Consider the following 16,023-nt stretch of genomic DNA (forward strand, 5'->3'; position numbering starts at 1 on the left):
CATACGGCAAATATGAGAATAAGAAAGACACATCCCTGCCTTCACAAAGATCATTTTCTAGAGTAAATGTGCATGGAGAATGTTCTGCAGAGCCAGTTCCAGGCCAAGTCAACACTGCTGAATAGACCAAGCTTGATGGTCACCTCTCTGTTCATTCCCCATGTCAACAAAAGCTCTTCTCTACTGCATCACCGTCCGAATGAGCTTTTCCCAATTTGTCTTTCCCTTACCCAATTCCTCTAGCACCTGGCACTTCCAAATCACCTTCCTTTCCCGCTCAGAGCTAAATTTTCATTCCCACAAAACGACTGACATCTCCGCTACAAGAAACAACCTGATTCAATGAAAGCACTACAGCACAGTGAAGAGAGCAAGGGTTTTTAGAGCCAGACAGACCTGGGCTCACATAGTGGGTCTACCACTTGCCAGCAATATAACCTACGGAAGTCACTTTGACTGGCTGCAATGGTTTATGTGTCAACTTGACTGGGCCACGGAACCTAGACAGCTGGTCAAAGACAGGTCTGAATGTTGATGTGAAGGTATTTTCTACATGAGATTAACATTTAAATTAGTAGATTTTGAGTCAAGCAGATGACTCTCCAGGATGTGGGTGCGCCTTATCCAAGCAGCTGAAGGCCTTAGGAGAAAAAGAGACTGATCTCCCCAGAGGAAGAAGGAATTTTGCCAGCAGACAGCCTTCAGACTCTGGCTGCAACATTAGCTGTTCCCAGGACCTCCAGGCTGCCAGCCTACCCTGCAGATTGGGGCTTGCCAACCTCCACATTCATGTGAGCCAATTCCTTAAAAATCCCTTCTCATCCACCCACGCTATTGGCTCCATTTCTCTGGAGAGAACGCTAACTAATACACTGGCTGAGCCTCAATAACTCCCTCACTTACAGGTGACAAGCTCAATGTATAGACTCAAAATATCATATGCTAAAAGTGTGGTTCAGAGTAGACACAAAATACACGTCAGCCTGCCTTATTAATAAAAGCAGGTATCTCCATCCTCTCAAGGGCATTTGTACACGACTTGATCACTGTTGTAGTGGTAGAATTTCAACAAAGTGAAAACAGTCGAAAAAAGGATATAGGTGAGTTGGAAGGTGGAGCAGAGGAGACCTTCCTAAGGCTTCAAACCTTAGTTCCTCCAATAAGGCCAGGTTTGCCCAAGACTACTAAAAATGTGGTAAAAGGGAGAAGTTTGAGTCTTTTCCTCTCCCTTCTCCTACTCACTTTCTGGAGTCTGTGCAAGTCAGCTATGAAAGATTAAAGGTCACAGAAGAAAAAGAAAACTTAAGAGTATGGTTATTACCCCCAAAAGGATAAGTTTCTGGAATGACTGACCATCACTTATATAGCATATGGGTGTGTGTCTGTCTCTATATGTAAGTTGTATAATCTTAAGAACATATACATAGTCCTAGGATAATCAGCTCACCAAGGATTTTGCTCCAAAATTTCTTCTCCAACCAAAGTGTTTGGAATTCACAACACATATTTCCATAGAAACAACATCAGGTCAACTCACAAGAGCCTATTTTACACGTGGTAGGGATTAATTATAACACTAATCGCATTAAGGTTAGTTCTAGATCCCAAGAACAAGGGCCTTTTAAAGCAGAGCAGAGAGTTTCCCCAAACCCTGGACATTGGCAGACGGTGACGTTGGCCCCTTGCGCTGACTTGTCCACGCTCGCTCCCTGGTATCCACCTCGCCCTCATATCCAGGGTAGTGATACTACCTTAGGCACCATCCCTGTGACACTTACTCTGCTCCTCCATCCAAGGACTCTACTTTAAAGTAACATATCAGGCCTACCGCCCAGATTAACCCCAAACTCCAAATCAGCAATTCAGTTTTTAAGGGATTAGTATGTGTATTTGTGTGTAAGTGAATTATAAGAGATTGCTTGTTCATTAAAGCAAGTCTCTGGTTCAGGCTCCATGCGTGGCGCACACACACACACACAGAAAAAGCAAAATTTTAGGCATTTTATCATGTGGAGAGTAATGACAGAAGTCAAGCAAGCTAATTCCTCCTAAACATCTTCTCCTGAAAGGTCTCTGTTTTATAGGTTTTTGTCCTTGCATCATTTCCTAACCCAGAGATTCTCCCTAAGTGCTAGGGTACTGGTGTTTTTCTTTTTCCATGACAGCTTCCAACACACTTCAAGTGGGGGTCTTTAGGGGAATAAGAATCATTGGCTTACAGTCATCAAAACTCAGCTGTTGGTGTGTCAGGGAACATCAGACCATGTTGCAAATAAACATTGTGCTTCGCCCCAAGCACACATAAGAATAAACCATTAACTAATAAAAAAATCTGCTCCTTCAAAGATGGAAGAAATCCCAGGAGGAAGCCATTGGAAAGGTCTGGCTTACATACCTAAATTTTACTAATGCTCCTATGATTCAAATTTTCTTTGCTCTACAATTATGTGGATCAAAAAGTGTTAATTTATGCCTCCCTCAGATTTCTAACAGGATGTGCCCTTTAAAATGGCCTCTATTTTAATGCCTAAGTCACCTGTTATTCTTTTATCATATCAAATGACTTATATGGCAATTCACTTATTTCATTAAACACCTCTAGCATTTTCACATTCAACATGATACATAAACCCAGGAACAATATGCTACCTAGAATGATGCATGATTGGTGTTTCTACCGTCTGAGTATCTTTAACCACAGATTGAAAGGCTGGTTGTAAAGGCTAATTCATTAGTATACTACATTTATTATTTAAAATATAATAAACACGATTATATAGTCTATTGCATCATAAGGATTTACACTATACTAAAAAAAAATCAATATTGCCCAAAGATTGCTAAAGAATTGGTGGAAATGGGAATGGGACAGAGTAATGAGGAGGAATTACAAAGCGTGCTGGTAGGTTCATATATGTAGGCACCCTGAAATATGGGTTTTGCAGATTGTATTTTTTGTAGGATGTGTTGCTAAGATTCAGGTGCACAGATTCAGGTACTCTGTATAGAGGGAAAAACATTTCAGAAGCATAAACCCTACTAGAAATGCCACATCAGTCAGTCAGGAAAACAAATCTTTTGCTCCTGGCGACAGACATGGGAAAAATCTTCCAAAGAAATAAACATATAGCTCTATACCCAAGTATAGTATTGAATCTTCACCATATATCCAGTGCTGACGGTGATTCCATAACAAACCACCATAAGAAGGTAAGATGCTATGGTTCTCACATTTGGGCTCCCCAATAACGTATTAACCAACTTGTACTTAATTATAGGGTCGTACAACCAACTCTGATTATACTTTCAAAGCCATGCTGCTCTTATCAATTCAAACATAAATGTAAATATTATTAAGCAGATATACATTAACCTGGTACTTGGAAGAAGCTGAAAAACAGAGAAGACTTGAGGAGACAGCATATAAGCTAGCCTCTCCTACTAGTTTGTTTTCACTCCCCACCTCCCCCAAACACCTCCAATATACTTATTCACTTCTTGGATGAAATTCCGCATTAGAGTTTCATGCCATTAAAGCTTAAAGTCCCAATGGGATGAGTGCTGGGATGCAGGTGTGGGGAGCAAGTAACACTGTTAGAAGGAGTGACAGGTGACTTTCCTAGGGAAGTAAGAGCCCACAGGCACCCTTTTCAGGAAACGGGTTATTAAAAATAAATTCTGCGAGAACCAAAATTTAAAAAAAAAAACAATGATTCTGAGGCCACTGCAGAGTCAGACCAGCATTTTACAGTGAGACTAAATAGTGGCTCCGCTTAAATAGATGACTTGCTCCTGTCAATTTAGACCAGTTTCCTCTTCCTGATTAAAGGCTCAGCTTGTGGAGTGAGACAAATTGAGTTTCAAATTTGGGCTCTACCGCTTATAGGCTGTGTGACTTTTGGAAAGATCCTTAAACTCTCTGTGCCTCAACTTCTTCATTTCTGAAACAGGAAGAACACCACTACAAGCCTCATAGAAATCTTGTAAGTATTTTATTTGATAATCCATATAAAGTACTTATCACAGTGCCTGGCACTTAGTAAGTACACAGTAAAGATTACTACATTACTGTCACGGTTTTGGTTGTTACTGCTTTTATATAGGAGCAAACAGTTGGCACAGATCTGTCTGTACAACCTCAAGGCCATGATGCTGTGAGACCACTAAGTGAGGAAAACTAGGAGCATAAGCTGAGACAGCCACAGAGGAGGTGGGAAGAAAGGAAAAGGCATAAAATCGATTATGAAGACCCAATGACTTTCTTGGAGACCAAAGGAGATGACAGAGTCAGAGGTGACACAGAGGCTCCCAGCCTCATTTCTGGGGAGAACAACATCACCATGGACAAAACCACCAAGTCAGAAAGGAAAGCCCATTTTTCTCTCTCTGCTAGAGAGATCTAGCAGTCATTTACCCAGTCAGCTTTATAAAAAAAAAAAAAAAAAAAGGATCTAGAACTATGAGATCCAATTTGTTAGCCCCTAGCCACATACTACTACTTCGATAAAATTTAAATGAGATACAATTTAAAATTCAATTCCTTAGTCACACCAGCCACTTGTGACTAGTGTCTATCACATCAGAAATGTTCTGTATCTGCACTGTCTATCATCACAGAAAGTTCTATTGGACAGCACTGATCTAGCCCAAAAGTCAGCAAATTTTCTCTGTGAAAGGCAAGATAAATATTTTAGGCTTTGTGGCCCATTTGGTCTCTGTTTCAACTTCTCAGCTCTGCCACGGCAGCGTGAAAGCAGCCTTAGACAGTATGTAAATGAATGGACATGGCTGTGTTCCAATAAAACTATTTACAAAAACAGACGGTGGGACAGATTTTGCCCACGGGCTATAATTTGCCAATTCCTGATCTAGAATCCTAAAGTTAGAGGCACAAAACCCAATTTTAAACCTCAAATGTCATTTACAAGCTATATGATCTTGAAAAGTTACTTAAACTCTCCTAGCTTCAGTTTCCTATTATGTAAAATAATTCATATCTCATAAGGAAGCTGCAGAAACTAAAAAGAAATGATGTTCATGAATATGACTGGCTTTTCGAAGGGATGAGTTCGGCATCTCATGATTTCCAGAGTTAGGGCAGAAGCACATCTCCTCTCTAACCCTCTATTTCTGTCAGTGAGCACCAAGTCCATGGGTCAAGAATATTATGAAACAGCAAATATGCAGGCTCAAAATTCTTTTACCTGGGCCCTTTGAACCTGCGGACACACCCTCCCCAGCTCATCCTGGAGCTCTTGAATTTCTGAAGAAAATTAATTGCAGCTTAAAAAGTCAGAAAGCTTTCCTACTCCGACTGCACAGGTTATTATACTTTTCTTGGATTGGCTCTGAGAAATCCTGGAGTTTCACCTTTTCCCACAGAGAGGTAGGAGCAGGTCTGGAGAACGCTACTGCAGCAGCGCCCTCATCCACAGACACAGAGGTCGGAGACAGCAAACGCCAGAACCCTCCTACTTTCTTCTTTCAGCTTGGCTAAGTCAAGGGCAGGGCGCGGGCAAGGAGAGAAAGTGAAGTGGTTGCAACCTTTGGCTGCAGTCAAGGAATTCTGAGGGTGTTCACCTCCGCGTATTCGAGAACAGGGAGAGCTTCCCACTGCTCCTCGGCCACTGCCAAGTGCATTTCTCTGAGTTCACAGAGTCAGCCACACCTTTTATGGCCTGGATGTGCCCTAAATTCATGCTGCCTGAGCAAACGTGGTCAATCTCCTCCATCTGCTTCCACGGTCTATCCAAGGCTGTTTTTATATCTTGCAAGAGCATTTACTCCAAATGATAGATAGCTTTGCTCAGTGCCTTTGTGCGTCTGTGTGCGTGTCTGTGCATGCGTGTGTGCGCATGTGTGACCCCCGGTCTCCTTCTGCTACTTCCCCCATGACTATCAAGGGTACCACCAACTTGCCAGTACTTTTTTCCCCTACTTGGTAAGTATCACCTTCTCCCCTCATTCTTTCTCAAGACATTCTTGCTCTTCAGACGTCCCTATCAACTTCTTCAAAATATGGTTCACCCACAAATCAGACTGGATTGAACCAAGTCACAAATCCTGAAAGATTTTACATATCTCTATGATATTACATGTGGTAAATTCAGAGGAAAGAGAAATAAATCTGCCCACTCAACGCTGGTAAAGAGCCCAGGTTTTAACTTCAGACTCTAAACGGGAACATTTAACTAGCAACAAACGTCTCCTAATACTTATCGTTTCAGCTGTTGTAGCTGAACCATAAAATTGAATTATTTATTTTTCAAATACGAATGGATGGTTGTTTAATAAGTTCAGTATTATCTGGGCAATGACAGGGAAAATAAATGCTAAGGAGAGTGTGTTTCAAATATCTCATTGGCAGGTTTCTACAATCTTATTAAAACCTGGATGTCTGCCCTTAGCTCTAGACATCAGATCTAGTCAAATAAAACACTTTGCGACCAGTCCTCTAAGTGTACCTAATCTACAACATTCAATGTAGTAATTTTAACCAGACTACAAAGCAAATTATTTAAGGAAAAACAAATATTCACAGCAAATTCTATATTCAAACTCTAAAAATCTTTTATGCTTAAATTATACAACTGTATTTACAATACTCTACTCATGTAATTCCAATCAGCCAGAAGTTATCCCTAAATTATCTGGATATTGTCAACAATGTGATTTTTGGCCTGAAATTTCCAAATCCTTGCATCAGTTTTCAAGTGTACCTTGTATGCAAGCATAATTTTACAGTCTAATTTTACCACCCGCCAAAAAAAGCCCTATAATTAGGTGTCTGCCTGCTTTATGATCAGAACTGCCTGTGAAAGAACACGGAGGAACTTATGTGCAAAATTTCCTAATCTGTATTTGACAGGTTTCAAAGGAAAATAGTAGCAATTAGTAACAATGTTCCAAAACACTCAACAAACTCATCTAAAAGTAATGAATGAGATTGCCATTTTTATTTTATTACATTTGTCTTTATTTCACCATGTCTATCCATCACCTTAGGGCACAGAGTTAGAGATGCACAGTTAAAAGCAAACGATGGTACCTTCATGAAAAATATGCCTTGATGATATGACAAATTTAAAACTGGGGACCAGAAAGATACAACTTAACATATACCAATGCCACATTATAAAAACAGGTAAATAAAAACAAAAACCTAGCAAGACAAAAATTAATGCAGGATTGCTCTTAACATTATCTCGATAGTTTTCTGCCATGCATTAGTTTTAAATGTTTAACCTTTAATCGTATGTGACTTTGAAAAATCTGTTGCATTTACCTACTTTGTAATAATGGGCACAAGTACCCTAAAAATAAGGTAGTCTTAAAAAATTCTGTGTCTGAGCACTTTACATCTAAAATGCATACATCTCTAATTGTCAGGTGATCTGTATTGATTACACTGGATTAGGTTTTGTGGCTAGAGTGTCTTTTCGGAGAAACTACATTTTCTGTACCAATATTAGAACATAAGATTTGATGGAGGATTTTTATCCTTAACAAGTTAAAAAAAAAAATCTTAGAGACAGATTTGTAAGGCAAAATAGTTTAGCTTCAGGGACACATATCAGTGGTTTTTGAGGACAACAGAATAGAATATTTGAAATTAGAACTGAATAAAAAAATCTGAAACACAGAGCCTTGCTAACTATTTCCCAGACTCTTCTAACCAAGAAAGTACAGTGAAACCTCATTAAATCAGACAGAAGTGACTCAGAATTTGGACTAATTAAAGACAGAAGCTGGGACAAAGTTTCACTCCACCTAAATAATGCTTAAAATACTCATGAAGGAAAAATCTGTTTTCATGTCTTAGGTATGCTAATTTTAATTAACTGTTTTCTTTGCATAAGTATAATTCCTCTGTGTGCTTGTTCTCTACCTTAAGTTTAAGCTGTCATTTTTTCTGAACACAATAAAAATGCATTTTTAAAATAAACATAGATTTATTGTAGTATATCAGGCCGCCTCCTCCCTCCTGTCATTTTAATGACATTTTCCTGCATATTTACAATATTCAGTTGACCGCTGAGTATTTACCTTCTTTTGGATACTTCCCAGTTCCCACCCCCCCAAAAAAAACCAGATGCAAAATAGTAATAAAAAGTGATCATTACTTACGAACACAACTTGAGAAGGTAGGATCTGGCCCAAATCCTATTTTGCAGGTACATCTATAGCTGCCCATGGTATTCAAACACTCACCATTAGGGCACACACCCTGTAGTTGGCATTCATTAATATCTGCAGGAAAACAATTCTTTTAGAAAGAGAAGTCAAGCTCTATGGAACAGATTCTGGCTGTAAATTGCATTCCCTGTCTTTATCACTATAACACCTCTCAGTTATAGTAAGTAAGAGATGCAAGCAACTTTTAATGCAGCACCAGTTTAATCAAATCAAACATTTACTGAACATCTACAGTTTAGCAAATATTTACTATGCACCTACTATGTACCTGGTTCTATGCTAGATACTAGAGACTTACCAGTGAACAAAACTGACCAAAGATGCCAGCCTTCACAGAGCTTATATTTTAGTGTTAGTGTTTTTTAAGTATTATAGGGCATACAGGTAAGGCGAAGACTCTCGCCCTGGAGACACTTATAGTCTAGTTGTGCCTATAACTATGTAAAAATTAAAGAAGGGAAAATCGTTATCACAATCAGAAGAAAGGTCATAAACCTGAAGAAATTAAATTATGAAATTGCCTGTATAGACAAATAAGAGCTACTAAAGGAAGGTGGAGGTAAGGGAGACTGCAGCATGGAGAAGGAGGTAAGACTTCATCAGGTGTTGAATTGGGGGAGAAGCCAGATGGATGGGCAGGAAGGGGTGAATGATCTACATGGGTGGACATCAGAGCATGAGAGACAGAGACTGGAGAAGGAAAGGGATCAGGAAATCATGAGTCAAACCGTTGGCTGGAAAAGAAGTTTCAGGAAGGTGAATAGTTGGAAAAAGAGCTGGTTAAAGCCAGGCTAGGTTTGGATCCAATTTTATTGAAAACAGGGAAATATACGAAAGGTTTGTGAGCAGGAGGAAGATATAATCAAGGGCGGGCTCTAGGGAAACACATCTGGCCAGCACATGGCTTGGTGAGATGAGATTAAAAGTTTGATCACTGAAGGAATAAAGCATGTATGAGACTGGTGACAAGCCAGGTTAGTGAGAATAATCAGGAAGAGAAGGAATGAAGTTTTGTTTTTTGTTTGTTTGTTTTTGAAGGAACAACTGACAGTGCATGGTGTTTGGTGTTTGACTGGCCAACACGGGCACTGGATTAGAAGAGGGTCAAAGATGCCCTTGAGGCTTCTAATCTGAGCAAAGAGGAAAAGACACTATTGGTTTTGTAGAAAGTTCTGTGAAGGAAAAAGGCAGATGAAGAGATAAGTTTTCCACATGAAAGAATGCTCAACATCACTAATCATTAGAGAAATGCAAATCAAAACTACAATGAGGTATCACCTCACACCAGTCAGAATGGCCATCATCAAAAAATCTACAAACAATAAATGCTGGAGAGGGTGTGGAGAAAATGGAACCCTCTTGCACTGTGGGTGGGAATGTAAATTGATACAGCCACTATGGAGAACAGTATGGAGGGTCCTTAAAAAACTAAAAATAGAACTACCATACGACCCAGCAATCCCACCACTGGGCATATACCCTGAGAAAACCATAATTCAAAAAGAGTCATGTACCACAATGTTCATTGCAGCACTATTTACAATAGCCAGGACATGGAAGCAACCTAAGCGTCCATCGACAGATGAATGGATAAAGAAGATGTGGCATATATATACAATGGAATATTACTCAGCCATAAAAAGAAACGAAATTGAGTTATTTGCAGTGAGGCGGATGGACCTAGAGACTGTCATACAGAGTGAAGTAAGTCAGAAAGAGAAAAACAAATACCACATGCTAACACATATATATGGAATCTAAAAAAAAAGAAAAATGGTTCTTAAGAACCTAGGGGCAGGACAGGAATAAAGATGCAGATGCAGAGAATGGACTTGAGGACATGGAGAGGGGGAAGGGTAAGCTGGGACGAAGCGAGAGAGTGGCATGGACATATATACACTACCAAACGTAAAATCAATAGCTAGTGGGAAGCAGCTGCATAGCACAGGGAGATCAGCTCGGTGCTTTGTGACCACCTAGAGGGGTGGGATAGGGAGGGTGGGAGGGAGACACAAGAGGGAGGAGACATGGGGATATGTGTATATGTACAGCCGATTCACTTTGTTATAAAGCAGAAACTAACACACCATTGTGGAGCAATTATACTCCAATAAAGATGTTAAAAAAATTTTAAAAAAGAGGTAAGTTTTACACTAGAAGGTCATGCTGGGATACTCAAGTATTGTATAAATATCCAGCCACAGCAGCAGATTCAGGAATAAAGTGAAAGGAAAGCATCGCTGGAAACAGAGCCTCAAGGTCATCTGCATGTGGTGATTGCTATGGTCTCAACGTTTTGTGCCCCCCACCCCACCGCCAGATTCATATGTTGAAATCCTAACCCTCCCTAAAGGTGACGGTATTAGTAGGTGAGGTCCTTGCGGGGTGTTTCAGTCATGAGGGAAGAATCCTCCTGAATGGGATTACTGCCTTATAAAAGGGGCTCCAGAGAGATCCCTAGGGCTCCAGAGAGATCCCTAGTCCCTTCCACCATTTGAGGACACAATGGAGACATCTGTAACCGGTAGAGGGCTCTCACCAGAAGGTGGCCATGCTGGTGCCTTGATCTGGGACTTACCCGCCTCCAGAACTGTGAGCAATAAATACCTGCTGTTTCTAAGCTTCCCAGTTGGTGGTATTTTGTTACAGCAGCCCAAAGGGACTAAGTCAGTGGCCCAAGAGGAAATCAAAATGATTTGGAAGAGGAGAGACAAAAATGTGGCAATTTTTTAAAAAAGATTATAGAGTCATTTTCAAAGGTAATTAAAAATAAACAGAATGTGACAAGTTAAAAGTAAAGAAGAATTAGTAGTCATCTATTTTATTCAGGGTGGCTTATGAAGCTTAACAGTTAACAGACTTGGCTATTAGTGTTTCCATGTGAAATTATATTTACTTCTCTCAATCATTAATTCTAATAAAACTTCTATTAAGGATCCTAAAATGTTAATTTTCTACATTAAACTGAACGCCATGGTAGCAAAACATTACTAGCAGAATCGTCACATAAAAAGGCAAATACAGCCTGCAATAAATCACTATTTGCTTATATTTCATATTCTACGTAGCCAAAGATATCTACATGGACATATTTTACCCGACACATGACAATATGACATTTTCAATGATATTCAAATGACAACCCATGTTTGTTATGTAAATTCTACAGCATTCGAGCTTGCATGCAGCTGGAAATTGGTATAGCTAGATGACACCTGGACCAGCATATGGTCCAGCACCTGCCCATCTTACTTTTGATCAGAGTGTGTGTTGTATTATAACGCACATTTATGCACAGCATGTAATTGAAAATATCCCCCTATAACTCATTCCCTTTAAGAGAACCACCATGAAGGACCAGGAAGAGTGCCAAGTCCAGTTGGGGCTTACGTGGTACAAGCCAAGCCCCTACTGTATGTCCCCACTTAAACCTCAAATTTGGGTAACCAGCCAGTTGTGGTCAAAAAGGCTGGACCACTGTTTCTCCTCATGTTCCCACTAGGGTGTGATCATCAGCCTTCCTCTTTCTCTGAGGGGCTTTTACTCCTGTTCATTGACTGTACTATTACACCTTCCATGTTTATCTCTTGGGACCCAGAATTTTCCCTTATCTGGAAGTTTCTATGACAGTACCATCCAGTCTCCCTGCTGGCTAACCTCCCTGCAGGTTAAGGTGGTGTTTGTCCCCCACAAAGCATAGATACCTGATACACAACCACTGCCTTATGCTCTCCTCCAATGTCCCCTCTTTGACTCTCAACATTGCCCACCACTTCGACCATGATGCCATGGGAATGGAGGACAGAAATTAAGGCTTAAACAAAAACACTATGGCTACAGAAAGGAAGAAATAGAGTGAAGAAGAGGAATCATATAAAATTTTCCCTTCCCTTTTCCTACCATCTCTATTCTAATCAGCTTGTGCCACTAGCAATACCACTTCCCCTAATTTTGGCTCCAGAAACCCAGAAGCATGGATACACTCTCACAGCTTCCAGAAAAACTCCCATTTCCCTCAACCACCTCAATTTATTTTTATCATATTCTAGAAAATACCATAAATTAGAGATTAATTAAATTTCCAAGATTTTTTCTTTTTAAAGTTACATCCAGCTAAGTATATCAATCTTAAGTGTACAACTATATGAGGTTTTTGCATATACATACATGTATACATACAAGTATATATGTGTATACACGTGTGTGAGCACATACTGTATAACCACCACCCAGATCATGACTTAGAACATTCCCAGTGCCTCAGAAGGCACTTCATGTCCCTTCCCAGTCAACCTCTTTGCCCCCACAGGTAACTACTATTCTGATTCCCATCATTGTTGATTAGTCTTAGCTGTTCTTAAACTTCATATAAAGGGAATCATATTGTATATATTCTTTTGTCTGACTTTGTTATGCCTAAGAGATTCATCAATGTTGTTGCATACAGTTCATTTTTCATCGCTCTGTTACATTTTATTGTGTGAGTACAAAGTTAATTTATCTGTTCTACTGTTGAGAGACATTTGGGGGGTTATTTCCAACCATGCACCTGTGAACATTCTTATATGTATGTCTTTTGGTAGGCCTAGGCACTAATTTCTCTTGGGTATATATCTAGGAGTAAAATTTCTGGGCCACTAAATAAGGCTCATGTTTATTTACTTCAATAAATATTGTCAAACAGTTGTCCAAAGTGCTTATGTCAGTTTCCATTTCCAGTACCAATTGCTCCACATCCTCAACAAATTACTGTCGGTCTTTTTCATTTTAGTCATCGAGCGGGAGTGTAGTGTTATCTCATTGTGGTTTTGACCTGTATTTCCTTTTCGTATATTTAGTAGCCATTTAGATCTAAAAGCAATCTCTCCTACAATGTAAATCCCTATAGGGATGTTGTAAGTCAATAAAATTGCTTCCCTCTTAGTTGATTCTCAAAGTGGGGTATGCTTAGCTATGGGACACTTTGGGTTGTTCCAAGGACTGGGGAACACTCACTGGGTGGACACTAGGGAAATGAACAAAGTGTGGTTAATCCTCCTTGACAAAGAAAATTGTCAATAATGCCCTCACTGAAAAACTCACACACAGGGGATGAAAATATGACTTTATAAGTACAGAAGGGACGATCTTAAAGTAAAGTTGTCTGAGGAATGATGGAGTGGAGGTGAGTGCTTGCTCCATGAGGGGACTTGAAGGGCTGCATTCACTCAACTCAGCCTCTATACTGTCTACATCTGGATGGTCTCCTGCTGTCTCTGAGACTGTGCTTTGGCCTGAGCAAGAAGCAAAACAGACTAGGTTCCCCAGATTGCTGAGTTCGGGGCTGTGTGGTTTGTGATCTGCAGACTAGAGTCCTAGCATCACCATGTCTGAGCGGGGCGTTAAGGTAATTCATCAGACTTAACTGTGACCTGCGGACCTGTCCCTGGAGACTGGGCACCCTACACACCTCTTTTAAGCAAGGCAGTTCCTTTACATCTGCTTCAAAAACTGAACTTCTAAGATGGCATTTGTAAAGAAAATTTGAAAATCACTGACATTATTTCTGTGAAAAATCATATTCCAGGTTTCAACAACTCACTCACAAATAAAACTTTAAAAAGCATTCCATTCATAAATTGTTCATTCCTAATAGGCCAAATTTGAAATCTAAAAATTGGATAGGAATTCTCTTATTTTTTGCCACTTCATTCTTCCATCCCCTGCTTCGTTCCTGAGAGGACTGTGGGTGGCTAGATAGTTTATATCCTTTGTGTTTAAAAAAAAGGCAAAAAACTTATGCCCCGTGTTTTTAAATTTAGAACCCCAGAAATTAATATGAAACATGAGCAATTATCTAAATGACTTTCTGAGGTAGTCAGGCTCTTTAAGACCTTTATAAATAAACTGAAGGAAATTAAAGATTCACAAATGCATTAAGAACAAAACATGGGGTGACTGAAAGTGTGCTCTTTGGATATGAGAAATTTAAGGATTATGCTGAGAGAAGGCGTTATCGGGCCAAAGTTTAACAATTATATGAAACATGATCGGCTAATTATGAATTATAATTCTATTTAGGCTTCAATTCCTCAGGCTATTTTCTTATTTAAAATTAAATAAAACTTCTAGCTTGATTATAATTTTTTATAAATTACTTATATTTGACAAAAATAATTGTGTTTCAGGAGTCTCATATTTTACAGGATCAGCCCATCTCCTTTAATGTGTTCTGATTAAACTGAAAGTATTGTAGTACTTAGTTTAAAAAAACAAACCAATGGTAAACAAACGAATTTGTTCACTGTTTTCCCTCTGCAGACCACCAAATTTCTCTGGACAATTGTGGAATTCTATCCTTTGAAAGAATGGTGTAACCACTTGCATAGAACACAGCTCACTGAGTTCAAGAACAAGGTCAAGATGAATGGCGGAAGGAGCTGACTCAGAACCAGTCACCACCCCACCCCCACCCCCACCCCGCCCCACCCCGTATCTCCATCTGATCTGCTGGGCTGGGGAGTCTAGAAGTTTGCCGAAGCAAAAGGGAAGGGAGAAACTCATACATCCCAGTGTATACCTTTAGAGCAGGCAAAATCTAGGGTGGAGGGACAGGGAGGCTACAGCTTATATGAAGATTTACACACTTCTCCATTCACTAAGAACATTTATAGAGTGTCTCTGCCCAGTACAGCCTACCATGAACCTCTGGCCATTTATCACGTTCAATAATACAAAACTGTTCTTCTTATAAATCTAAAATGGTTGAATATTGGCAGTGTCACATGGTTCAACCTAATACAAAAGAAACAGAAGGCTGGGGCATCTATTACCCAGATAGTATAAAAATACAGAGTAGTTGGGAAATATGCATAACAAGAGACTCCTTACACAACCTAATGTAACACAGCCTTAGCATTTCAGCACCAGAGAATGATAACAACGATCTAGTACTATGAGGCAAGGATCCTCAACACCTTCCTTTGTATTTGTACAGCACACCTTCTCTCACTGGAACTTTGTAACAATTTTGGACGGTGAGCAACACAACAGTTATTCGCAGTTTTATAGAGATAACTTTGTCCAAGCTCTTATTTTTTAAAAGGGTTAAGGGAGAATGGGGAAATCTAATGGGAGAAATCTCTCATTAAGACCTAGTTTGGTAACTAGGATCCTAAATTATGTCACCTAGAGCAAGTCATTTGTTTTCTCTTGATGTCACTTTCCTCTCCTGCAACGCAGATACTCCCCAAGGTTGCTTCTAGCTTAAATACCCTGACTTCAAAACAACCTGCAAGTTGCCAGAGTTGAAAATGCCAAGGAATAAATAAAGTATGACATTTACTGCATAATATATATCATGACTAGCATAAGTACCCTGTGGGAAATAAACACACTTTTATGTATCTATGCTCCTACAGGAAAGTATGTATGTTTAACAAAGTGAGTACTAATTTACTGCCTTTTTAGTAACACAAGCTTATACAGGAAATGAGGCATGTCCAGTAACCAACAGGAGTTAGGTACAAGGTGAGAACAGTACATGCAGATCTTTATACTGTGTGAAAATATGAAGTGTTTTGGAGATTCTGCTGTGTCTATTCAGTTTTTGCTGATGGACAGAAATTCCATCACACAATTCAGCAATTTGACTTCCAGTTGAAAGCAGGAAAAAAAAAAAAACCACCTCTGAGGTAAATATTTTTCCTAGCCAGACAGACCATTTGTCTGTTTAACAGGGATCACTTAATTTAGATAAAGGAGGAGTTCACTCTCTAAGAGGACATATGTATTTCTTAAAACTCCCCCACCCTGGGAAACACACACCCCTGAAGGCAAGTGACACAG

General features: G+C 39.6%; 1 protein-coding gene across 12 annotated transcripts in view; it reads right to left on the bottom strand.

Annotated features, from left to right (window-relative positions):
• Positions 1–16,023, bottom strand: part of LTBP1 (latent transforming growth factor beta binding protein 1) — a 419,515-nt gene that overhangs the window by 149,316 nt on the left and 254,176 nt on the right. For all 12 annotated transcript variants that reach the window (XM_082356679.1, XM_082356680.1, XM_082356681.1 and 9 more), the window contains one exon: positions 8,128–8,250. In XM_082356679.1, the coding sequence (XP_082212805.1) occupies positions 8,128–8,250 (123 nt within the window). The remainder of the gene's footprint in view (positions 1–8,127; positions 8,251–16,023) is intronic.

The sequence above is a fragment of the Balaenoptera borealis genome, assembly GCF_965194805.1.
Source record: "Balaenoptera borealis genome assembly, chromosome: 15".
In the NCBI taxonomy this organism is placed as follows: domain Eukaryota; kingdom Metazoa; phylum Chordata; class Mammalia; order Artiodactyla; family Balaenopteridae; genus Balaenoptera; species Balaenoptera borealis.